The sequence below is a fragment of the Cervus elaphus genome, chromosome 12, assembly GCF_910594005.1.
Source record: "Cervus elaphus chromosome 12, mCerEla1.1, whole genome shotgun sequence".
NCBI classification, from domain to species: Eukaryota; Metazoa; Chordata; class Mammalia; order Artiodactyla; family Cervidae; genus Cervus; species Cervus elaphus.
This window is the reverse complement of record NC_057826.1, coordinates 29,020,244-29,046,192: the sequence shown is the minus strand read 5'-3', so window position 1 is coordinate 29,046,192 and position 25,949 is coordinate 29,020,244. Positions and strand designations below refer to the sequence as shown.

General features: G+C 38.9%; 2 protein-coding genes across 5 annotated transcripts in view; one reads left to right on the top strand and one right to left on the bottom strand.

Moving 5' to 3' along the window:
* Positions 1-197: 197 nt before the first annotated feature.
* TRMT5 (tRNA methyltransferase 5) lies at positions 198-11,321 on the bottom strand. Of its 2 annotated transcripts, none has more exons than XM_043920666.1 (5): positions 11,193-11,321; positions 9,399-10,054; positions 6,497-6,621; positions 1,404-2,058; positions 198-1,041 (listed from the first exon to the last, which is right to left on the bottom strand). In XM_043920666.1, exons 1-5 carry the CDS (start codon positions 11,195-11,197, stop codon positions 989-991), a joined length of 1,494 nt encoding a protein of 497 aa, XP_043776601.1. In that variant the 5' UTR covers positions 11,198-11,321; the 3' UTR covers positions 198-988. The 2 variants fall into 2 exon arrangements, with proteins under 2 accessions (XP_043776601.1, XP_043776600.1); XM_043920665.1 differs by having other exon boundaries at positions 11,106-11,231.
* A 96-nt stretch (positions 11,322-11,417) lies between these two features.
* The window catches only part of SLC38A6 (solute carrier family 38 member 6), a 69,817-nt gene continuing 55,285 nt past the window's right edge, over positions 11,418-25,949 (top strand). For 2 of the 3 annotated variants that reach the window (XM_043920668.1, XM_043920667.1), the window contains exons 1-3: positions 11,418-11,543; positions 12,649-12,779; positions 14,610-14,683. In XM_043920668.1, the coding sequence (XP_043776603.1) occupies positions 11,439-11,543; positions 12,649-12,779; positions 14,610-14,683 (310 nt within the window). In that variant the 5' untranslated portion in view covers positions 11,418-11,438. Of the gene's footprint in view, positions 11,544-12,648; positions 12,780-14,609; positions 14,684-16,266; positions 16,372-24,676; positions 24,750-25,949 lie in introns of those variants that run through there. The other variant, XM_043920669.1, reaches the window with a different exon arrangement.

Genomic DNA, 25,949 nt, shown 5'->3' with positions numbered 1-25,949 from the left:
AATGCTGTTGCGTTAAAAAAAAAAAAAAAAAAAAAATGCTGTTGCGTTATAACCGTGTCACTGACTTGTAGTGTGCTGAGCAGCAATGTGAAGTGATGAAAATCATATCCCATCTGTGTTGCAGCTAACTACTCAGCTCTGGTGTTATTCCATGAGGGCAGCCATAGCCAGTATGTAAACAAATGAGCATAAAAAACAAGTTCCAATAAAACTTTATTTATGGACACTGAAATTCAAATTTCATATAATTTTCATGTCACAAATTTTTTTTTTCCCAATCATTTAAAAGTGTAAAAACCATTCTCAGCTTACTTGCCATACAACAGGTGATGGACAAGATTTGGCCTGCTGGGCATAGTTTGCCTGTCTCTGATCTAAATAATCTCATTTGTTATTATTAATACTTCTATATTAATAGTAATAGTATAGGAGTACTTACATATAACTTAGCTATACTCTGCAACTAAGCATAACTGTAAAATGACTAGTGCATTCCTAGTTAGCATGCAGTTATCATACTTTCAAAAACTATTTTCCCAAGATCAGATTTAAACATATTTATCTAATAAAAGATTAGATATCTATGATAAAATTATAAAACAAAATATATTTAGTAGGCTTATTTAAATTTTAATTTGATAATTCCCAATTTATAGGACTGTGTTAGTTGCTCAGTCACGTCTGACTCTTTGTGACCCCATGGTAGCCCGCCAGGCACCTCTGTCCATGGGATTCTCCAGGCAAGAATACTGGAGTGGGTTGCCATTCCCTTCTCCAGGGGATCTTCCAGATGCAAGGATCGAACCTAGGTCTCCTGCACTGCAGGCAGATTCTTTACCATCTGAGCCACCAGGGAATCCAGTGAGGGTAAAATAAAAGGGTTTAATACTAAAGTAACTGAATGCTAGTTCACTATCACAAAGGTCTAGTGGGGAGATGGAGAAAATATTTCCAATTAAGTGACTGGAGCAATTTGTGTATTTTCTTCTTAAAGGTCTTTATCTGTCCTCTGGCGTTTAAGAGGTGGATCTTCATGATTGTCTGTAACAAATCCAGAAAACCTATATTACATAAGATACTTAACATTTAAAAATAACTTTTAAAAAGCAATATAGGCATTTTAAAGATTTTTAATGTACTCAACTTATGCATGAAATATTAACATTCTTGTGGATTTATTATTTTGATGAAATAACCTACTAGACTGAACAGTGTGTCATAATAAAATCTGTAAAATTGTGAGAAATTAGTCACAGTTGAATGGCAAGGGGTCTTGAACTGAAATATCTAACTAGAATTAGTTTATTTCTAAGTTTAAAAAAGAATATAAGATATATATGTTGCCCAAGAAAGTTATCTTAAAAGTATTACAGCTTACATTTAATTTCCCAGAAATCACTCACCTCGATTTACAGTCTGGTTCTTGTAAAGTATAGCAGCAGGAATCCGAAAAGTGATGCATAACATTTCCTTGTTAGGGGCCACATTTCTTACTAGGTGAACTGAACTACATGCCTCCAGGGAGATGCCTAACACAGTTCCAGCTCGTTGCTGAACATCCTTAGCTGGATTAGCATCTTTGGAAAAGCTGTAACAGTGCACAGTGGGAAGGAGTTCACTGCCACATGGCTGACCATCTAAGAGTGCTTTGAAAGCGCTGATAAACTCAATAGCCTTTGCTGGCAAATTCATGACAATGTGCACAGAGTGTTTTCTTTCTTTTGACAGTGGTCCCAGCTGCTGCATTAACTCTTCTCTGACTGGTCCTTGCAGGAAGTCTTTCCCATCCAAGTTAAAGACTTTTACTTTTTGGTCCACTTTATTTAATTTACAATTGTGCAGTAGCCATTTATGGGATTCAGGATTGAGATCATTAGCAAACACAGTGCAGTTTTTCTTCGCTGCTGGAATGGCAAAGGGCCCAACCCCAGCAAAAACATCAAATAGGACATCCCCAGGTTTGAGAAGTTCTGTGATACGGCTGTGTTCTGTGGAGAGACGAGGATTCCAATAGACTTTTGAAAAATCAAATTCATAGGTGTAATTGTTTTCTCGAACCTGAAAAAAGTATTATGCTTTTGGTTAAACTGCTTAAATTCCAGCCACTGATATTGGATAGATGCATTCACACATACACATATTTAAATTTACTACTATTAAGAGCAAATTACAGTGTGTTTAAAGGCATTTAAATTAGAAGTCTGGTGTTTATGCTAAACTTGAGGGTAGTTACTATCTTGCATTAGACGTTTTCATGAGAAAAGTCATCTCTTCAAAACCCAAACAGCTCTCCATCTCATCCTAATGGACCATAAAATGGCTCCCCGATCACACTAGGAATTTTTCAGATAGGCCAATTGACTGGCTTAATTATATTATCTCCTGTCACCTGATGGGAAAAAGCCTTTAGGGTGAAACAACACAGTACATCTGTCTTCATGGTGGGTAGCTAAATTACAGACAGCTCTTCCACACAGCAAACATGCTTTCCTTTCTTAGTTTTCAGTTTGGCAAGATAGATGCATCATGTGTCAGTGAATTTCAAGGTACTTCGTTATGTTTTTAGACAGTTACTTGGACTTTGCAGGTCTCATGTCTCTAAATAGAATAAATCATTCCCCTGTTTTTGCCTTTCCCAAATCTGAGTTTTCATGAATAAACTAAATATATACAGTGAAGCTAAGTCTTGAACAAAATTAAAACTTTAAAACATTTCTTTGGGGACTATCATAAACATGATAGAAAATAGAAAACGAAATTAAAACTACAATTGTGAAATGTGACCTCACCTATCATCTTAAGCCCCTTATTTTAACAGATGAAGAATCAATGGCCAGAAAGTTCCTAAGTTCTATAAATCTAATAAGAGACATCTTCTATATTCTCTCTTCATGGACCTTAATTCCAAATTTGTACATATTTTTTCCTCCTGACCACATCAAATGCTTTGATCATATTATTAAGTTTCAAGAGTTTGAAATATTTCTTCATGATTCTGCCAACTAAGAGTCAATCTAGGTATATAACCTGGATGGCTTAAATGTGTCTTGGGATGCTTTTCCTGAAATCTCCTTTCTACTTGTCTTTTAAGCTCTTTAGTGTGAGTCACAGATCTAGATCTAGATTAAATGATGCTAAGTATCCCTTTGGTTTTACTCATGCTATCTTTGATATCTCCTTCCCTTAGTTAAGCATTGCTTTCAGGAGATCCACTTTAGCAATGTTTTTAAATACTACTTAAATGTTGCATGAGCTCTTAAATTTAAATGTGACTGTGTTTGGAGCAAAGAAATTATACTGAGTTTTCACATTTATTAAGTATATATACTAGGCATAAAGTATGTCCTAAGAACAAATTTTAGTTGACTTGGGAAGTCAATCACAAGGCATTTATAAAATTATAATCTTGTCACAGTCCACTTAACGAAGTTTGGTTAGATTTCAGTGAAAATTATCTTCCAGAGTAGTTTTTTTTTTTTTTTTTTCCTGGCATGGGGGGGTAACTTTACTACAATTAGTATGTATGGTGCAGAATTTCATGCAAATGAGGTGTGCCAGCAGTGTGATAATTTAAACGTATTTAAACAAAAACAAAAAGACGAATGCACAGACTTGCTGCTACTTAGATCACTGCAGCTTATAGGACCCAGTTTCTTTTACTGATTTCAAAACAAAACAAAAGAAAAAATAATAAAAAAGTTGTGCATAAAATTACAGAAGTTTCTCAGTTTATAGAAGTTTACATTTTCTTTCTAAGAAGAATGATACTACAAAGAACATGCACAATGTTCAGTTTGGGTGTGCCTAAAGTTTAGTATGTCTTAGTGTCAGCTGATTAGTTAAGCACAGTTATTATCAAAGGAGTCACATCCAAATCTTGCTTGCCAAAATTGACCTCATTCATTGTACACAAGCAGTAGGTAGTGGAGGTTTGGTATACAGGGCAAGACTAAGCATGGACTCTGGAGTCAGAACCTGACTAAAAAACCCTCAGCTCAGTCATGCCTTCTTACTTCATGTGCGTAAAGAGAGTATTAATAACAACGACCATTATCTTGTGGGTCTCTCAGGATTTGTTTAACCTGTTTCTTAGCTTGGGTACAAAATTTCACATAATGTTAACATGTAATTACCTAAGGCTTTAGCTTAAAAACAGTTTATTACATCTAACACTACAGAGGGTTTAGGGGGGTGGAAGATGAGAAAATGGTTTATACCAGGAATTTATTCCTATATATTTTAAGTTATTTTTTCTTTGAAATAGGTTTTGTTTTTCTTATAGAAGAAATATGTGCTCAGTAGAAAAGTATAAAGATAACAAAGGTCACCAGAAACTATACCAAATGAAAATATGCTCACTGTTAACGTTCTGATGTATATGCATATTTACATATTTAAAATCATCATAGCTAAAATGGAACTCAATTATGTATACTGTTCTACAGTTTATTTTTTGTCACTTGGCTTGTCAGTGGACAGTTTACTTTCAGTATGTAGCAATATTGCATAGGAACCTTGAATGTTAGGTCCATGAATCAAGGCAAATTGGAAGTGGTCAAACAGGAGATGGCAAGAGTGAACGTCAACATTTTAGGAATCAGCAAACTAAAATGGACTGGAATGGGTGAATTTAACTCAGATGACTGTTATTTCTACTACTGTGGGCAAGAATCCCTTAGAAGAAATGGAGTAGCCCTCATAGTCAACAAAAGCCTGAAATGCAGTACTTGGATGTAGTCTCAAAAACAACAGAATGATCTCTGTTTATTTCCAAGGCAAACCATTTAATATCACGGTAATCCAAGTCTATGCCCTGACCAGTAATGCTGAAGAAGTTGAAGTTGAATGGTTCTATGAAGACCTACAAGACCTTCTAGAACTAACACCCAAAAGAGATATCCTTTCCATTATAGGGGACTGGAAGTCAAGAAACACCTGGAGTAACAGACAAATTTGGCCTTGGAGTACAGAATGAAGCAGGGCAAAGGCTAATAGAGTTCTGCCAAGAGAATGCACTGGTCATAACAAACACCCTCTTCCAACAACCCAAGAGAAGACTGTACACATGGACATCACCAGATGGTCAATACCGAAATCAGATTGATTATATTCTTTGCAGCCAAAGATGGAGAAGCTCTATACAGTCAGCAAAAACAAGACCAGGAGCTAACTGTGGCTCAGATCATGAACTCCTTATTGAAAAATTCAGACTTAAATGGAAGAAAATAGGGAAAACCACCAGACCATTCAGGTATGACCTAAATCAAATCCCTTACAATTATACATTGGAAGTGACAAATAGATTAAAGGGATTAGATCTGATAGATAGAGTACCTAAAGAACTATGGACGGAGGTTCGTGACATTGTACAGTAGGCAGTGATCAAGACCATCCCCAGGAAAAAGGAATGCAAAAAGGCAAAATGGGTGTCTGAGGAGGCCTTACAAATAGCTGTGAAAAGAAGAGATGCGAAAGGCAAAGGAGAAAAGGAAAGATATCCCCACTTGAATGCAGAGTTCCAAAGAAAAGCAAGGAGAGAGAAGAAAGCATTCCTCAGTGATCAGTGCAAAGAAACAGAGGAAAACAATAGAATGGGAAAGACTAGAGATCTCTTCAAGAAAATTAGACATACCAAGGGAACATTTCATGCAAAGATGGGCACAATAAAGGACAGAAGTGGCATGGACCTAACAGAAGCAGAAGATATTAAGAGGTGGCAAGAATACACAGAAGAACTATACAAAAAAGATCTTCATGACCCAAATAACCATGATGGTGTGATCACTCACCTAGAGCCAGATGTGAAGAACTGACTCATTTGAAAAGACCCTGATGCTGGAAATGATTGAAGGCAGTAGGAGAAGGGGACAACAGAGGATGAGATGGTTGGATGGCATCACCGACTCAATGGACATGAGTTTGAGTAAGCTCCAGGAGTTGGTGATGGACAGGGAAGCCTGGTGTACTGCAGTCCATGTGGTCACAAATAGTCGGACATGACTGAGCAAGTGAACTGAACTGATGGAGCTAAATAATCTTCAATGATGGAGTATTCCACTGTATTATTATCCTAAAATTTAATCAGTTTATCTACTGATATTTAGATTGTTTCCATTCCATGTTTATTTATTTATTATTATAAAAATGATGTAGGTGGTCTAGTGGTTAAAATTCCATACTTCCACTGCGGGGAGGACACGGGTTTAATCCCTGGTTGGGTACATCATTACAATTTTGTCCAGTTATATTCTTGAGATAACTTCCTATAAATGAAGTGCTAGGTCAAAGAATGTATCTATTCAAAATTGCAATATATTACCATACACTCTTCCTGACTCTATCAAATTTGCTCTCCCATCAATAATATATGTAAATGCTTACATTCTCATATGCTCATCAATACTGGGTATTATATTTTCTTAATCTGTTATCTATTCTGATTTCAAATGTTAATCTTGATACACACTGTATTAGGAGACAATAAAATAGTCCATACCTTGGTCATCATATTCTCCTCTCCAGACAGTACTTCCATTTGGAAATTTCGGTAGGTATTATCAATATTATTGAGTTTATTTACTGCTGAGGTGATTCCTGGATTTTTGTCAATCATAACTTGGCCTAAAAGCACAGAAATCATGATAAATACTGCCTTCTGGTTGCAAAATAAAAGCTAAAATTGCAAATATGAAATGGATGTGAACTATATTTTCTTCTGGTTTATAGACAAAAACTGCATCTACTGTGTGTGCATGCATGCTAAGTGGCTTCAGTCGTGTCTGACTCTTGCAACTGTGTGGAATGTAGCCCGCCAGGCTCCTCTGTCCATGGGATTCTCCAGGCAAGAATATTGGAGTGCGTTGCTATGCCCTCCTCCAGGGGATCTTTTCCGACCCAGGGATAGAACCCAGGTCTCATGTCTTCTGCATTGACAGATGGGTTCTTTACCACTAGCACCACCTGGGAAGCTGATGTGTGTAAAGGAATGCAATTCTAAAAATTCAACAGATTACTAAAGTTAATTTCTGACAGCCCCTATGCAAACACACAAAAAATGTGTGGGTACATTTATAAAGAAAAAATTTTGAGGAACTTGTCCTGTCTAATATTTTTCCATGTCTTTTACTTAGTCTTCTCAAATGTATCAGTGCAACAGTAAGCAAACAGGTAGACCCAGGGAACTGACTGAAAAATAGAAAAATTAAGGACTATGGAAACAAATGGTCTCAGAAAAACACTAGCCTGTCCCCACTGGCCTCAAACCAAATGTTTGCTTTGTTGTGTATTTAAAATAGACACTTCCACTTGGGAAATGCATACCAGCAAAATAATGTTTTCAAATAAAAGAAACATTGATTCTTTAGTTTTCTCTAAATAAAATGTTTATTTACTTAAATTGTTCTTTATGTCAAATATTTTCCAGAGCACAAAAAGCTACAAAGGTAAAAGACATTGGCAATGGTATGTTGATGCCCTATAATCAAAGTCTGCATTTTTGTCAGCACTTCACAAAAAATTTACAAGAATCTATATGCTATCTCATTGTATAAAGAAAGATAAGTTGATTTGTAAGTAAGTATAAAGTACTCCATAATACAAATACAACAGAGGACGACAGAGGATGAGATGGTTGGATGGCATCACTGACTCAATGGAAATGAGTTTGAGTAAGCTCCAGGAGTTGGTGATGGACAGGGAAGCCTGGTGAGCTGCAGTCCATCGGGTTGCAAAGAATTGGACACGACTGAGTGACTGAACTGATAATACAAATATGCTTAAATGCCAACTGGAATTTGTCTGATTTCTGATAATTAGATACCTGATTTTGAATATGATAATTTCAAACTATTGTCAATCATTATTTTATCTTGTTCTGCTTCAGGTATCAGAACTCAGTTTTTAAGGTACAGAAGTTAGTTTGAAATGAAGAATAAAAAAAAAAAAATTCTAAAGGTCTATAGTAAAAGCTTTAAAATTACTTCTGTATGAAAATGTTTCATTTTCAATCTGTGAGTGCCCTTTTATGACAGCGAGTTTATAAAATAAGAGTGCTAAAAGAATGTTGAGTTAGGACAGGCAGTGATTCAACAGAAAGCCTAGACTTGACATTTGTACCAGATCATAATTATAAGGCTCTGCTTAAGTATTTATTATGTTATCACTATGCATTATTAGCCCCTTTCATCAATAAAAACAAAGTAAATGCATTACAGCACATCTCTGAAATTCTACCCATTCAAAACACTGAGCACTACATTTTAAAGCTGAAAATAATTCCCAGAAGTTCTGACAATTACTCTGTATTAAAAATGTTAATCTGGAGAATGCATGACATTAAATATTTATATAAGGACAAGAACGATTTTGATTAGCCTTCTACTTCTTTCTTAGTCCAAAGAATAAAAGACTCATGCTTCAACTCTGGGCTACAGAGTTGTTTCTAAAAAGTTGCTGCTGCTGCTAAGTCCTTTCAGTCGTGTCTGACTCTGTGTGACCCCACAGACAGCAGCCCACCAGGCTCCCCCGTCCCTGGGATTCTCCAGGCAAGAATGCTGGAGTGGGTTGCCATTTCTTTCTCCAATGCATGAAAGTGAAAAGTGAAAGTGAAGTCGCTCAGTCGTGTCCGACTCTTAGCGACCCCATGGACTGCAGCCCACCAGGCTCCTTTCTCCATGGGATTTTCCAGGCAAGAGTACTGGAGTGGAGTGTCTAAAAAGCTAGGAGTACTAAAAAACAAAGTATGGTGCCTACCATACAGAAGGGGCTCAATTAACTGAATCAATGAAAGCATGAGTAAACGCTGTCTTGCCCTTTTGACTATGAAACACTCAAATTTATGAAACCTAGCGTTCAACATAGTCCTGAAGGACTAATAAGCTCTGGATACCAAAATGATAAGTTGCCAAAGAATTCTGCCAAAGCAAGTGATTGAGGTTAATGCTTATGAATTATAAACACAAAAGCTTGAACTGATATTTAGAGCTTGCTATGACTCTGGGAGGGCTTCCCTGGTGGCTCAGTGGTAAAGAGTTCACCTGCCAATGCAGGAAATGTGGGTTCAACCCCTGGGTCAAGAAGATCCCCTGGATAAGGAAATGGCAATCCATTTTAGTACTTTTGCCTGGGAAATCCCATGGATTGGGAAGCCTGGTGGGCTACAGTCAATGGTGTCTCTTAAGAGTTGAACACGACTGAGCAACTAAACAGCAACAACAAACGACTCTGGGAAGGCTATTCCAAAGTGGCCCTCAAAGTAGAGTATGTAGCTCAAGATCCTGCTTAAAATTAAAATGATAAAATGTCCCATTTCTATAACTAGGCATTTAAATTTTTTTAAAACTAAAATTAGAACTTGCTAATTGGTTTCTAATATGTGACTATTACTAAGACACACCTACCAATTAAATGCTTGTAAGGTAGTTGATGATCTCGAAGGTTCAGGTGAGCAATGTGTCCAACTCTGCTAAACCCTGAGGTCACATCTTGACCTTCAGGAAGCACAGCTCTCAAGATTTCTTCTGACTTAAAGTTTTCATAAGTTAGCTCCAGATTATATTTCGATATCTGTGGATTGACATTCAGCTGCTTTAAAATACTGAGTTCTTCTTTCTCAAAGGAATCAATGGTAAACATTTTATAGGGATCCAACATAATTAGTCTACCTTCTTCATCTTCTGGATCTTCAATCACACGTTTTATGCCTGGGCGCTGCAGTGCTGCCCTTTTAAGGGATCGCATCAGTTTATTGACTATTTCTTTCCTCACTTTAAGCACTGGGATGGTGACTGTCTTTTTAAAAGCTGTTCTATCAAGTTCTGTCATTCCTCGAACATCAGAAGGTGGGGAAAACAATTCAGAGTCTCTGTGATTTGTTTCTATTTCAGGCATGGTTGAGAATCTTTTTCTTTGATCCAGCAAGAAAATGACAGGTGCTCTGCTAAGCGTCTGTATCAGCGATGCCCAAGGTAGTAGAATCAGTGATGCTGACTCAGTTATTCTACAACTTTCCACTTTGAGAAGTCTTCTTGAGAATCCAAATTGTTTCAATAAGCTCCTAAAATAAAGCATTCAATTAAAAGAAATACCATAAAGCTACATACTAGCTTAACATGTTCACAAGTCTTAATAAAAATTTTGTTTCAAATAACCTGCTAAATGCCAAAGATTAAACCTTTTAGTGGTATGTGGGAAGTGTAATATTAATAACTTTTCCAGGATAGGATGACTTTTATTAGTAGTAAATAATAAATCTGTATACTTCAAGTCCACCTGCGGCCTGGACTAGGGTTTAGTGATCCATCACTCTCGCTATAGTCAACAAACCTCCCCACCCACAATTTTCTACAGAACATTTTGGGACTGGAAGGCCGGAATTTAAGTTAAAGGATCATCTCTAAACGAAATGGTCACTATACTGATAATTTTACCAATGTCAATATTTAAAAGGATATTCTTATGGAAGCTCATTGGGTCAGATGTTGCGCTGAATGCTTTACTCACAGTAACAGTCTTAGGAGGTATGTGGTGTTGCATTCTCTTTTCTGCAAAGGTGTAAACTAAAAAATAGGTTAACTGATCCAAAATCTCGTTGCTATAAATCGTTGAGCAAGGATTAAAATCCAGGGCCCGCGTTCTTAATCTATTTCTATGTTGTCTTCGATGTTTTACTGCCACAAGGCCTACCTATGAGTAGAGGTTTCAGTAGTTCTAGGATGGGAGCTTTGCTGAGTGTTACATGCACATCCCCTTCGTATCAGTTTTTCGTTTTGCCTTCCGGAATACCGGAGAAGTAACTGAAGTAACTGTTAAGAAAGGGCCCTGCCTAGGAACCCTGTCAAGCAACTGTCAAAAAGCTGACAGGGTTCAAACTGGGTTTAGCAGTTAACCAGATGTGTGATCTTGGGTAAATTACTTAAAGTGAATCTCGGCTTTCCACAAGTAAGATGTGGCTAAAGGTTCTATCGGGAAGTTCTGAAGAGATGAAACACCCCTCACTTCCCCGTACTCAGGCCTAGGACTTCCTGACGTTTCAGCGCCCAGACTGCGCGAGGCGGAGAGCCGCCGAGCCGCCCGGTACCGCCACCGGACCCTCAGCCCCTTCGTACCGAGGGCACCATGGCCGCCACTTCACCAGCGTCACCATCCCATTTCCCGGGGTCGCCCCGCAGCTGGCTCCAAGACCAGACCCTCACCTCATGCTCCGGTGCAGCTCGGAAACGTGTCTTCGGCGGGTGGGCGGGCCCTCGATGACACCATCAAGGTTCGCCGCCGAGAGGCGAGCGTCACCAGATCACGTCGATCCCTCTTTTCGTCCCGGCCCTGGTGAGGTACGGGAACCCGGAAGGGCCGGGAACGTGGGCCCGCCTCCAGCGCTACTACAGGCGGGAGGGCAGGGGTAGCAGCTAGTGGATGGGCTGGGGAGTCGACCGGCGAGCAGCATGGAGGTCCCAGCGGGGGTCATCAACGCCGAGCCCGGCTGGTTTGTCTCTACTCGGGAGCCCGAAGAGGCGGAGGCGGAAGAGTCTAGCCCGTTGCTTAGCAACGTAAGTTTGCTCCGCTGGCTCCCCGTTCTGAAGTGACTGCCAAATAAGACCGGGGGGAAAAGGGGGGATGGCAAGGGGAGAGGGGAGAAGCTTAGGACCTGGGGCCCAAAGGCAGCAGCTGAGATTTCGACATCTGGTGGAGTTCATCAGTGAGATAGGACCCTACCTGCCCTAGAAAGAAAAGCTGAAGCTGCAGGCTCAGGTGGAAGAGACGCAGCAGCAGGTGGAGGCAGGGGACCCCACTAGGGGAGCAGCCCCACGGTTATGCAACTCACTGCTCTCAGTATCTTTGTCGGCTTCTCGTTTTTTTCCACAAGTCTTGTGAGCTTTTTGCAAGAGTCACAAGATTTTGCTTTTCTCAGCTTAGTCATTGGGGACCTGTAAACATCTTACTACAGATATACTTAACCGTGAAGGAGCGTGGGTGGCCTGGTAATAAGTACTTGGCACTTCCCTGACCCTAAAGCCTGTGCAGTGGGCACGTCGGCCCTTTAACTTAAGTCCCAAGGCAGTAACAGTTTCTACGACTTTATTCCCAAATGCTATTTTAGGGGAGAGTGTTTTCAAGGCGTATCCTCCCCAGAGCAACGTGAATTGCTTCTATTTACAATATCGTCATTGCATGGCATTCCCTGCCCATCTTTTCAGTTGGGCAGACTTAATTCACTAAGTGTATAAATAGAGATTAGTTTTGCAATCCTAGTAATTGGGAAGCAACAGTTGTCTAAAGCAACCTCGAGCTGACTCAGGGATTCTTCAGTTATCACGTGAGCTTGAGGCCATCTGCCTGCTCCCTGTCCCCACCCCATTTTACCCTATCTTCATCTTTTGCAGTTACAAGGTTAGTCATGCTTTCTTCCTGAAGCCTACTGGGTTTCTGCGCAGGTGGAGATGATTTTCCCAGGAAACTGGATTCCTGGAGCTGCACTAGTGGGAAGTGAGAAGGAAAGGAAAGGAGAAGAGGTCCTAGTTGCTGATTGAGCAGCTAGTATGTCACAGTATGTCTGTGGTTTTAGGAGACTCTCCATAACCTGTCAGTCATTTCTTGACCAAAGTTGGACTTCACCATTCAAACACTTAACTCTATCAATTCGTGTGCTTACAGGAAGTTCACACCCAGAGATCCCGAGGTGCTTCATTTGGTTTCTCAGTGTTTAATTTGATGAATGCCATCATGGGAAGTGGCATCCTTGGCTTAGCTTATGTTATGGCTCATACTGGTATCCTTGGATTTAGGTGAGTTTTTTTCTTGTTTTACTATTTTTTCTTTTTTTAATTTTGATAGTACATTGAGAAGCAAAGAGATAGGCTGTATGACTTGGTATTATACAATTTCTAGTTATTTCTGGGGTTCCTCTTATTCTTATATTGTTGCTAGTCTGTACCTTGAAAGGATGCTATATAATTTGTATTTTTTATCCAAAGTGTGTTTAATTAAAAAAAAAATAGAAACTTGATCCACATTCCTTAATAACCTTAACAAGTGGCTTATTTGTTGTGTTCAGTGGGCCAAAGTAAATCAGAGTTTATCAGTCATGCAGATTATTTATAAATAGCGATTTTGTGACTGTAAATAAAACATATAATCCTTTGGTTTCTCTCCATCTCTTTCTCACCTCCTGTTAAGTAGTCTTGTTTCACTTTCTGAGGCTAGACATGTACCCTGTGTTTATTCCCTTACATCTTTTAAGACTCAGCTAATAGGCCAGTTTGCCAAGACAGAAGACATTGCTGTCTTTTCTGTGTTTCCATAGTACTTTTATATTCATTCTTTTATTATAATGTAATTATCTGTTTGCAAGTTATTTTCCCCACTGAACTCTGAAATCCGTTAGGACTAGATCTTATCCTAAGCATGGAGCATCATGCTTAATAGAATGAATGAACATGTTTGTTTTGTCAGTACAAGCAGACCTATTTTTTCTAGGAAATTTAAAATACAGTCTCATGTAGGTTCATTTTTGCTTTTACTTTGAATTTCTTGGTTAGCTAACCAACTTCTAAGTAACCCAACTTGCTTTTATTATGGGATGTATTTGCAAACTTTCATAGTTTTAAAACTTAAAAGCTATGTATGACACCTCAGGCAAGACATAATCATAGGACTTATTTCTTAGTTCCACTTGAAAAATCACATTTTTTACTGCAGGATCTCACATGCAGATATATACCACTGAATGGGTGCTTGCTGAATCATATCACAGTTTCCATCTGGTGATGCCAACCTTATTTTGTGAGGTCTCTGACATCAGTTGACAAGTGTACTTTCACCTCTCCATTTTGCTACTTATTAACAAGTATTAAGTGGGACTGCAAAGATAGAATTTCTTCAACTTTAGGAGCACTCCTCTGGAAACTTGTCTTGCCAGTAGCTTCCTGAGAATAAGTAAGGGATTATGTATGCTATTTCTTTTCATACTTTTGGTGAGAGGACCCCAATTATTACATTACACATTTTTCAAATCGTGTCATTAAAAGTTAACTGTATTTTTTTGGATTGGTTTGTTGAGTATGTTTAATAGATGCTGAAATGCAGTGTTTATTCAAAATTATAGGGAGGTACTTATCATTGCGGGCTGCCCAGGTGACTCAGCAGTAAAGAACCCACCTGCCAATGCAGGAGATAAAGAGACATGGATTCAATCCCCGGGTCAGGAAGATCCCCTGGAAGAGGGAATGGCAATCCACTCTAGTATTCTTGCCTGGAGAATCTCATGGACAGAGGAGCCTGGAGGGCTACAGTCCATGGGGTTGCAAGAGTTGGACACGACTTAAATGACTAAACAGCAGCAACGCATCATTAAAAGGGGAGGGATTGAGGAAAGAAAAAAAGATAATGGGATTTCACAACTGAAACTTACTTAAGTTGGAAAGAAGACAGAGGAGCCTAGAGGGCTACAGTCCATAGGGTTGCAAAGAATCAAACATGACTGAATCGACTTAGCACTCATGCACGCATGCACGTGACCGTTTGAATGTGGGAAAAAAACATGTTTTTTGAATGAAATACCATAAAAAGGAAACTTTTAGGGGACAAATTTGACCATGTACTCTTTTATGTTTTAGTTTCTTGCTGCTGATAGTCGCTCTCCTGGCTTCTTACTCAGTTCATCTCCTGCTTAGCTTGTGTATTCAGACAGGTAAGTAAAATGTGTGCTTATTTATTTGATAAAATAGCCTATTGAGATCATGTCTACCTACATCAGGTTGGCTGTCTCAGATCTAATTTCCAGTGGGAATATTAGGTAGGGTGTTTGAAATGGAGAATTTCAGAAGGTCAGAATATATGGACCCAGTCCTTCAGGGGAATAGCCGAGGACAGACGAGGAGGAGGAAACCAGCATCCTTCCTTGCCTTTCTCCACAACACATGACATGGTTTTCTAGGTTAGAATAGATTAGGGGAAGCACCTGAAAGGTGTTTAAAGGATCCAGACCTTGTGTTAGGGAGAAGCAGTACTCAGGTGTTCATGCTGATCATCTTTCTCCTAGGGTGATCACTTTCTGGAGAACACCTTCCCAGATCTACTACTGCTGTCTTTGCCCCCCATATATAGATGTATATAAATATATATATATATATATATGTAAGTTTTTTCCACTTATGCAGTTCAGTCATGTATTGAATAGTCCTTTTAAGTTGCAATAAATAGAAGTGTATGAATCACGGAACTGCTTTCTTAAAATTTTTCTTTTGTCATTAACAAATACTCTGTGTCCACCAGTCCTGGTCTTTTTATCTGTCTAGTCTGATCTACCTTTGGATTAGGACAGTTATGATGCCAGAATCACAAGTTTAAGTCTTATGTGGCTGGGTTCACTTTGCCCTATCTGATGGGTTCACTTTGCCCTGTTGTTTTCAGGTTCTTAAGAAACAGAACAGATATATAAAATAGATAAAAATGGGATTGTTCTGGTTGGAACGGGTGTTTCTTGAGTATTTTAAGACTCTTGAAAACAGAGTTCTAAATCCACAGATCTAGTCTTTTTAATCTGGCTATGCATCAGACACACCTGCAGATTGTTCTGTAAACAGAGGTTTCTAAGCCTCAGGGATTCTAATTCCAAGAATATGAGGTAGGATTCAGAAATCTCTTTTTAAAAGTCCTGCAGGGGACTCTTACTCAACACTGACTTAGGATCCATAGTTCATAGCTGTAAATTGTGTCATTGCTTTTGGTCATTCAACCAACAAATACATTCCTTTGCTTGCAAGGGGCTTGGGTGACTGTGCATTCAGATAGAAATGCTAGGAAATGATGCAATGATATTAATCGCAAAGTAACATCCCAAATTCAGGAATAAGAGCATTAAAGAAGTATATTTGTAAATCCTGCTGAAAGGTGACTGAATTTTAATGCATGTTTTGAAATTTTGCTTCTTTGTTTGAAAAAGTTATTTTTACTTGTGATAGTTTATCTAACATCTTTATAGGTTATTTTTATCATGGTTTCTACTAAAAGATTAATATGTTAGTCAATCATGTGGCAATTATGTCTTCATTAACTGAAGTGTTTTGCTTTATTAATTTAAATTATTTGGAAGTATATTCAATTTATGAAGATTTCCAACTAATGCTATTTTTTTTTTGTTTTATTTTCCTTCAGATTATATGTACTTAACTTTAAAATTCTGATGTCTTTTGTTCTTTTCTATAACTTTGGGGCATGTAAAGTGAAAAGCTCTGTTTCTCTTTCTTTTTTCTTTTTCTTTGATTTTTGTAGCTTACTTGGTCCATGAACTAACTTCTTCATGATTCTTCATACACACTGCTGCACCTGTCTGCTGTTGATTGAATTCCTTCAGTCACTGTAAAGTTCTCTATGGAGGTAGGCTTTAAAAATAATAACAAATCATATATATATATATATATATAGCATATGCATATGCTATATATATGCTAGAAAATAATGCACAGCTAAATTTCTCTCTAGTTTGTTGGGCTGTCTTAAAAGAGTATTCAAATTGGATTCGTTGGTTGGAGAAAGGATTATCACAAGTCTTTACAGATTAGCTTCATTATTTGCCTAGAGTGCAAGAGAAATTCTACCTTTATAAAAGTAAAGGATTTCTTTTCATGAAATTCTGCTATTTTTGATTTTATATAAGATTTGGAATCTGTCTGGACTTTTCTTGAGATCTGAGGAGGCATATAAGTTACCTTAATCTCTCTAGCCTTAGTTTGTACTTAGTCACTCAGTCATGTCCAACTCTGCATCCCCATGGACTGTAGCCCGCCAGGCTCCTTTGTCCATGGAATTCTCCAGGCAAGAATACTGGAGTGGGAAGCCATTCCCTTCTCCAGAGGATCTCCCCGACCCAGGAAACCTTTGTTTGCCAATTCTAAAATGGTTGTGATAATACTTTTCTCTTGGGATTATTGTGAGAATGAAATATAATGACATACGTAAAATGTCAAGTCCTTGGTAAAATGCTAGTAGCTTTTATTATTATGAGTTCTCACTGGGCCAGAACCTGTAAGGATTGCAAAGTATGTGTGTGTGTATATATATATATATATATATATATATATATATATAGGCTGCATGGCATGTGGGATCTTAGTTCCCCAACCAGAAATTGAACCCATGCTCCCTGCAGTAGAAGCAGAGTCTTAACCACTGGACCACCAGGGAGTTCCCCCAAGGCGCTGTACATACTGTACTGCGTCCCCAAAACAGTTGGCTCATTATGATTCTCTAGGGAAATGTTTATGCTCTGGGAATAAATGAAGAGCTCCCCTCCTCTGGTTTCCACGTCAGTGTCAACAGAAGAGAATCAGAGTCTTAGAACTCAGCCTGTATCTGGTCGGGACTCTACTTCCTAGTCCTTGATCCCCACCACTCACTGCATTGTCATCATTATTTGCCTTGAGATCATTTGAATTAATGATCTTATACCACTTAATTTATGTCAATTTATGTCACTCAATTTATGTCAACCAGTTCAAGAATCCTATGTTATCCTTCATTTCCCAGACCCACCCAACATAGTTCTGTCTTTTTCTTTTTTTAATTTTATTGAAGTATAGTTGATTTACAGTGTTGTGTTAATTTCTGCTACACAACAGAGTGATTCAGTTATACAAATATGTGCATTTTTTCGTATTCTTTTCCATTATGGTTTATCACAGGATATTGAATATAGTTCCCCTCAACTCTTCCGAATATTTCCTTACCTTTCTCACTCTAGGAGAACCTAAGACTTCTCTGTGAACACTGCTTTCCCTGCACTCAAGTGGCCTCTCTTTTCTCTTCCATGTCCCTCATACTGGTCTAAAGATAGGATAGATGTGCTACTGACATCTCATTTCCACTTCTTTTCCCTAAACCCCAGCTTTGAGTCTCATAACTTCTACCTTATGGATATCATATACAGACTCCTCAGCCACGTTTTGTCATTTTATGAACATTTTAGCTTCTGCTTTCCTTTCAGTTTCTTAAGTATTACCCCATCTGGATGGGTACGGGATGATTTCAGTACCCATGCAGATAATCTAGTACTTCCATTTCCCTAACTTTTTCTCTTCTAATGATTATATTCTCTGCCTACCTCAGCTACGTATTTCCCTGGTCATACCATTGATCTTGTCTTTACTGAAATTTCATCCTCTTCAAAATCTCATTTTCAAGAATCCACCCTCCAAAAACTACCATCTTTTTAAATTTTTAAAAAATTCATTCCCTCAAGTACTCCAACTCTGGCGATTCTTTGCCCCCATGTGGGCTTGAGTTCATCGATCTACTACTTTTGCTCTCTGCTTCACTCTCTTGTCCATATTTCCTCTCTGTATCCAGTTGAAGTTTCTTGTTACAATCACACCCTTGCTCCTCCCTTTCACCATACTACTTTCCTGGCAAAACTCCAATCGCAGTTAAATGTAACAGCCTACCTCACACATGCACCTGTGCAGTTGACTATTCCTGAAGAAGAGCATACAGCCATGCAGATTAATGTCACTGTAACTCAGTGTCTAGTGGATCTGTGATGCTATCGTCTAATCCTTATTAACTTCTTCAGTTCATTCACTTGCTTCCTCTGCTATCTAGGAGATGACTTTCATTTCTTATTTCTCTCAGACCTTCAACACATTCTCCTTGATTTCATTCTTACCTAATATCCTCACTTTCTTTTTCACTGAGAAAACAGAAACAATCATAAAAGAACTTTATAAGCTCTTACTACCACTTCCACCAACCCGTCTTCACCTGTGCCTTATATTGTTACTTTGGATGAACTCTCTGTGTTCCTGTCTGAGGCTAGCCCCTCCACTTCTGCTGTGACCCCATCTGCTCTCACCTACAGTATTCCAGCCACTTTCTCCCTTCTCTCTTCTTTTTCATCATCTTTGTACCTTTCTTTCTATCAGTTTACAAATAGATTATAATTTCTTCCACTTAAAAAATGACTCTGCATTCGTTCACTATACTCCATGCCTTCATAGGGGGTGACTATCAGGTGGCACTAGTGGTAAAGAACCTGCCTGCCAGTGCAAGAGACTCAAGTTCAATCCCTGGGTCAGGAAGATCCCCTGGAAGATTTCATGGCAACCCACTGCACCTGGAGAATCCCATGGACAGAGGGCCTGGAGGGCCCCAATCTATAGGGTCATGAAGAGTCGGACACAACTAAAGCAACTTAGCACACATGCACACCGTCGTAGTAAAGCGCTTGTCAAAACAGTTGTCCCTACCAGATACTTCCCCTTCCTCTTATTCTCTCTTGAACACTCTTCAGTCAGCCTTTCCCCATTATTACACAGAAATTATTGTACCAGCGTCTTCCACCTTGCTGAGCCAGTGGTCAGTTCTATCTTCATCTTAGTTGACCACTGGACACAGTTGGTCACACCTTCCTCTGCAAAACGCTTATTCACAGTCTCCTGGTTTCCTTCCCGTTTCACAGAATATGCTTTTCCTCTGCTAAATCCTTATCTCCCCGTCTTCTAAACATTGGAGTATCCCTGGTATTGTTCCCCTGATCTCTTTTCTTTTACACCCTTGGGCTCATTACAGCCCTAAAATTGATACCCCTAGCTTGAATCTCTTCCCCTGAATTTCAGACTCATTCAGCTTCCTTCATGATATTGCCACTTGGATATTTAATACGCTAATCTCAAATTTCCCTCTTTACACTGCCAGTCTACACTTTCCACTGTTTTCCTATCTAAGTAAATGATAAATCTTCCTTCTAGTTGCTCAGGCCAAAGACCTTAGAATTATTCTGGACTCTTCTTCTCATACTCCAAATGCAATTTCCAAATGTGAGAAAGTATCTGTCCTATAATTTTGAAAGTAAAATACTGACAAAACAAATGTGAAGACCGTGATGAAAAGGTATAGAGGCTAACCCTGGATCCAACATTTGTATTAGTATTTACCTACATGAATTGAAAATTTATGAGCATGGATATTTATTCATAATTGTCAGAATTTAGAAGTAATGAAGATGCCCTTCAGTAAGTGAATGGATAAACTGTGGTCTGTTCAGTTAATATAGATACTTCAGCACTTCAGAGAAATGAACTGTCAAGCCTTGAAAAGATTCAGACATGGAGGAATCTTATAAAGGCATCTTGCTAAATGAAAAACCCAGTGTAAAAAGGCTACATTCTGTATGGTTCCAACTATATGACATTCTAGGAAGGATAAAACTATGGAGACAGTGAGAAGATCAGTAGTTGTCAGGGCTTAAGAAGGAAGGGAGCAATGAATAGATGGAAGCATAGATGAAATTTAAGGCAGTGAGACTATTCTGTATGATACTATACTGGTAAATACATGTTGTTATTCATTTGTCAAAACCATAGAATGTACAGCACCAAGGATGAACTCTAATCTGTGGACTTGTGGTGATAATGATGTGTCAGTGTAGATTCACTGATGTGACAAATGTACCCCTCTGGTGGGGGATTTTGATACTGGGTGGGGCTGTGCATGTGTGGGGATAGAATGTGAAGACTGTCTATACTCTCTGCTCAATTTTGCTCTGAACCTAAAACTGCTGTAAAAATAAAATCTGTTAAAAAAAAATTAAGAAAAGAAACAAACTCAGAGGGAAAGAGGAAACAGAGATAATTCACAGACCAGATGAAAATTTTAAAAACTATATTTAATAGCTTCAGAGAACCAAAAGAAGATATTACATTATTGAAATAAGAACAAGAAACTATTTCAAGCATATAGTAAGAATATAAGAGTCCTAGATGTTAGAAATTAAATTTAAAATTAATTTAGTAGCTGGGTTGAAAGAGTTAAGGAAATTTCCTGAGGGGAAATAAAAAGACAAGGAGCTTGAAAATGGGAGAAAAAATATAAGAAAATGAGAGGATCAGTCCAGGAGGTTCAGCATGCAAATAATAGGAATTCCATAAAAACAGAAAAATTAGATGATAGGAAATTATCAACAAAATAATACAAGCAAAGTTTTTGTAACTGAAAGAAATTAGTTTCCAGATTGAGAGAATTTTTCCAGGTAACCAGTGTGATAATTATAAAAGAATTCATATCAAGATGCATCTTTATGAAAAATTAGAAATACAGTTGTAAAGAGACTATACTGAAAGCTTCAGAAAGGAGAAACAAAAAATTCTTATGCAAAGAATCAAAAACTATAGTGACGAAAGACTTCCCAGGAAGAACTATAAATAAGAAGACTATAAAGCAATACCTTCAGAATTCTTGAGGAAAATGATCTCAATATAGAATGCTACATCTTGCCAAACTATTATTTAATTGTACCGGGAGAATAATGACATAAAAGACTCAAAAAAATTATCTCCCATACACTCTTATGTAATGAGCAATGGAGGATGCCATTTACCAATGTTCAGTTCAGTTCAGTCACTCAGTCGTGTCCAACTCTTTGCAACCCCATGGACTGTGGCACACCAGGCTTCCCTGTCCATCACCAACTCCCAGAGCCTGCTCAGACTCATGTCCATCAAACCTGATGGTGATGCCATCCAACCATCTCACCCTCTGTCGTCCCCTTCTCCTCCTGCCTTCAGTCTTTCCCAGCATCAGGGTCTTTTCCAGTGAGTCAGTTCTTCACATCAGGTGGCCAGGGTATTGGAGCTTCAGCTTCAGCATCAGTCCTTCCAATGAATATTCAGGACTGATTTCCTTTAGGATTGACTGGTTGGATCTCCTTGCTGTCCAAAGGACTCTCAGGAGTCATCTCTAACACCACAGTTGAAAAGCATGAATTCTTCAGCGCTCTGCTTTGGTGCTCAGCTTACCAAAGTTAGGTAGTACCAAAAAAATTAGGGAATCTAGCACAAGAAAGAAGCTCCCTGGTGGATCAGACAGTCAAGAACCCACCTGTTCAATCCCTGGTTGGGAAGATCCCCCGCAGAAGGGAATGGCAACCCACTCCAGTGTTGTTGCTTGGAGAATCCCACGGACCGAGGAGCCTGGTAGGCCACAGTCCATGGGGTTGCAAAGAGTTGGACATGACTGAGCAACTTACACACACACAGCACAGGGGAGAAGTGGAGGGAATTCCAGGACAACAGCCAAACAGCAGGTCTGAGAGGCACCTGCAGGTTGAAGTAATTCTTTTCACAAAGGTGCAGTCAGCTCTCCAGATCATGCTTGCCTTCAGGATTTTGTTCAGGATAGAAATCCATTTCTTTTTCTTCTTCCTGAAGGGAATGCCTTTCTCATTTGTCTGTCTAGCTCTAATTCATACTAACTGTTAGATTAGCAGTATATTAGCAGTCAGACCTGGCTGTTACAGAAGTCTAAGAATCAAATAGTGGAAGATTAAAGCAAGGTATTAACAAAGAGAATAAAAGGAGAAAAAAGCAAGTTAAGAAACTTGGGGAAGTTAGACTGAATGTGGAGGAGGGTCTGTCTGAGGATATCTCCCAGATTTCTGACACAGGCCACTGGATTAATGATAGTGTCATTAGTGGACATAAGAACACAGCAGGAGATGCTAGTTCAAAATAAAAATGAGTTCAGTTTTGGATATGTGCACTCTGAAGTAAAATTAGACGGACCGGTCCTAGAAGTGAGGCCCAGGATAGAGGCTCACTCATTCATCCTATACTCATTTATCTGTGAGGATTACAGAGATAAATGACTTACTTCCTTCTCTTAAAAAAGCTCATAATCTAGAAGGGGAGACAAATATATAAGCAAATGATTTATAATGTAGTGTGATCATTTAAATATGTGCAAGGTATAATGATAGCTCAGAGGAGAGAATGTTTTGCCTTGTCTCAGTGGGGGGTGAGGGGGGTGGTGAGGGTCAGCCAGTATGTGGGAGGACCTAGCTAAAAAGGAATTTGACCAATAGACAAGGCAAGAGAGAATATTCCTGCACATACAAAGGTACATACTGAATATTTTACCCACCATACCAAAACTAGTTTACTGTTATTTATGCTTAAGATACAAAGAAGAAGATGAAACTGAATAAATAGACAAGGGTCAGATCTTAAGGATTTTGGAACTTTTGTTGAGGCAGTGAGAAGTAATTGAGGTGGTTGGAAAAGAGTCAAAGTAGATACTAGGATTCACCAGTTGTTGCTTCCAAAGAGAAGTTTGGTCCTTCTGAGAGCCCACTGAGAAAGAGAACACATCTTCCTCTTTCTAACGGTTACAATTCTTTTATGAGGATTTTATTTTTTAGCAATAATGAGAAAATAAAGAGTAAAATGACCCCCTTGCCCTCCCCATTTTTTTTTTTAATGAAACATGCTAGAGTGGTGATTTGAAATCTATCACAGCACCCTCTTTTTGTTAAAAAAAAAATTCAAAATGTTTCTTATATTACCTGAAGTGAATTCCTATAGGTATTATAACCCACTTGTGGTGGGCTAAATTAGTTCATTTTGGTTCAGTCGCTCAGTCGTGTCTGACTCCTTGCGATCCCGTGGACTGCAGCATGCCAGGCTTCCCTGTCCATCACCAACTCCCGTAGCCTACTCAAACTCATGTCCATTGCTAAGTAAAGGTGCCCCCAAAACACATCCAGATTCTAATCCCTGTGAATGTTACCACTGATGGCAAAAAAAGGGACTTTGCAAGGCAGACTATTTTGTGGACTCAGTGCAGTTACCTGGTCACAGGTAGAAAGAGAGCGCTCAGACAGCAGTGGAGAAGGCAATTATGACCACAGAGGCAGAGATGGGAGTGATCTGGCCCAAATCAAGTCAGGCCAGCTGTCACCGGAAGCTGGAAGAGGCAAGGAACAGATTTCCTCTAGGGCCTCTACAGAAACTGTGGCCTTTCTGCTACCCTGATACTGACTCAGTGAGACTGATTCTGGCCTTCTGACTTCTAGAATTATGAGAGAATAAATTTCTGCTCCTTTAAGTCGCCAAATTTGTGATACTTTGTTACGCAGCCATAGGAAACCAATACAGTACATTAATATAATGCCATATAGCAAAGTAAAGGAGAAACAAAAACAAAATAAACGCTGTTAGTGATATGATTTTTCTAAATGGGAAACAGTTTTTGGCAAAGTTCCAAACAAAACCAAACATAGTAATTATATTCCTGGAAATTTTAGTGTGTGTTGAAAGCATTAGCCATTGTTTTCTCAGCATCTACCAAACAGAGGGTGTTTAATAAAAGCTGGGTATGTGGGTGATGATGGATGGATATATTAGAGCTACAGAGGGATTCTATTTTAAAAGTTCCAAATTTAACACACAGGCAGAAATTACATATGTCAGAAGTACCTTTGAAAATTTATTGTATAGTTTATAAAATAGAGTGTACAAAGTTACATGTTGGACACCAAGATACCATTTCTCAATAAAGTTGAGAGCCTTTTATTTTTCCCCTACATATGTGAAGGCTTTGGATCTCCTTAGGGTCCCATTCAGCACTGAGATGCTCTCATTGTGAGAGCAAATGAGACTGAAACTGATTGAAAGACAGTAGATTCCTATTTCCTATCTCAGTGCTCACAGTATTTGTTTATTGTTTGGTATGACAGCTGCCCACACTATTTATAATTTTGTATCTTTTTCTTGTGATTAATGAGCATAGTTCAGTATTCCCACAATTAATTAAGTGGGCTGATTACGGGACTCCATCTTCAGTGAATGGTGGTCTTGTCTCATCCTTTCTGCTGGTAAGTAGTTCTCATCTTGCCTTGATTTTTCTCCCCTAGGGGCATGTGGCAGCGTCTGAAGACCCTGGTGGCTCAGACAGTAAAGAATCCGCGTGCAAGGCAGGAGACCTAGGTTCGATCACTGGTTTGGGAAGATCCCCTGGAGGAGGGCATGGCAACCCACTCCAGTATTCTTGCCTGGAGAATCCCCATGGACAGAGGAGCCTGGTGGGCTACAGTCCACGGGGTCGCAAAGAGTCAGACCTGACTGAACAACTAAGCACAAAGACATTTCTGGTTGTCAAGGCTGAGAATTGGTGGGCAGGGTGAGGCGCTGCTGGCGTCTCGTGAGGCCAGGGATGCTGCTAAACCTGCTACAATGCAGACAACAGCCCCCTCTGCAAACACTCATCCAGGTCCAAGATATCAGTAGTGGCAGGAGGAGAAAACCTGAGCTAGACTGTGTGTGTTCTCTGCTTTTGTCATGACCCGTTTGTATTGTCTTCCTTGATGGCAGAATGTTTCCTGTAGCAGAACTGAACTTTTGTTACTGGGCTGCAGGGAAGGATGGGTATAAGTCTTTGCAGGATTAAACATATTTTTAAATGAACCTCCTCTTTTAATTTTATCAGGGTAATAACAGTCACAGATGTGGATGTACTTGCCATGTGTATATGTGTGTGCACTTACGCAGGAGGACTTGGAACCCTTTCCTGCCCATTTTTCCCCACCTCTAGTTCCGTTTCCCAGAGTTCACAGCATTTAGAGTTTTGTTTTGACTTCTTTGGGGGAGTTACCTTTCTAAGTGTAACTAGTATTCTTCTACTGTTATTTATTGATTTAAGATATTATTTGTTGACACCTCATTATGTAAGGTGAGGATTTAGCTCGAGTACACTAGTCCTTGTAATTGTCATTAGTTTGTATTCAATAATTCTTTTACTGATTATTTGTGACTCTAAACAACACATTTAAAGTTTTGTTTTTGTTTCTTAGATGGTGTCTTTTTACTCTGCTACATTGCATATATATATACTTGTATATATACTGTGCCTGCTTTCCCCTCTTCTCTATTTCCCGTCGTCCTTCTGTTGTACCCTGATGTTGTCAAGATTGACAGTATTTACTTTCTGTTTTGTAATCTATCTTAAGTCATTAATGTTTTATGAATAAATTGAGTCTAAAGTTGAAAAACCAATGAATAGCATTTATAGCATATAACCGTGTGAATCCAGTTCACTGAAGAACCATGTGGTATGTTGGGACCCTAGAGCTTTCTCTGTGCCTGCAGGTATCTCACTTCTGTGACCCTGAAAGGAGTATGTTCTTTGTG

Coding starts and splice junctions, on each gene's coding strand:
- TRMT5 (XM_043920665.1), bottom strand. CDS start 11,143: ATGGTGACGCTGGTGAAGTGGCGGCCATGGTGCCCTCG. Junction 6,622..9,398: donor ACCTTACAAGCATTTAATTG/GTAGGTGTGTCT, acceptor CTGTGCTTTTAG/GCCAAGTTATGATTGACAAA. Junction 2,059..6,496: donor AGGAGAATATGATGACCAAG/GTATGGACTATT, acceptor TACTTTTTTCAG/GTTCGAGAAAACAATTACAC.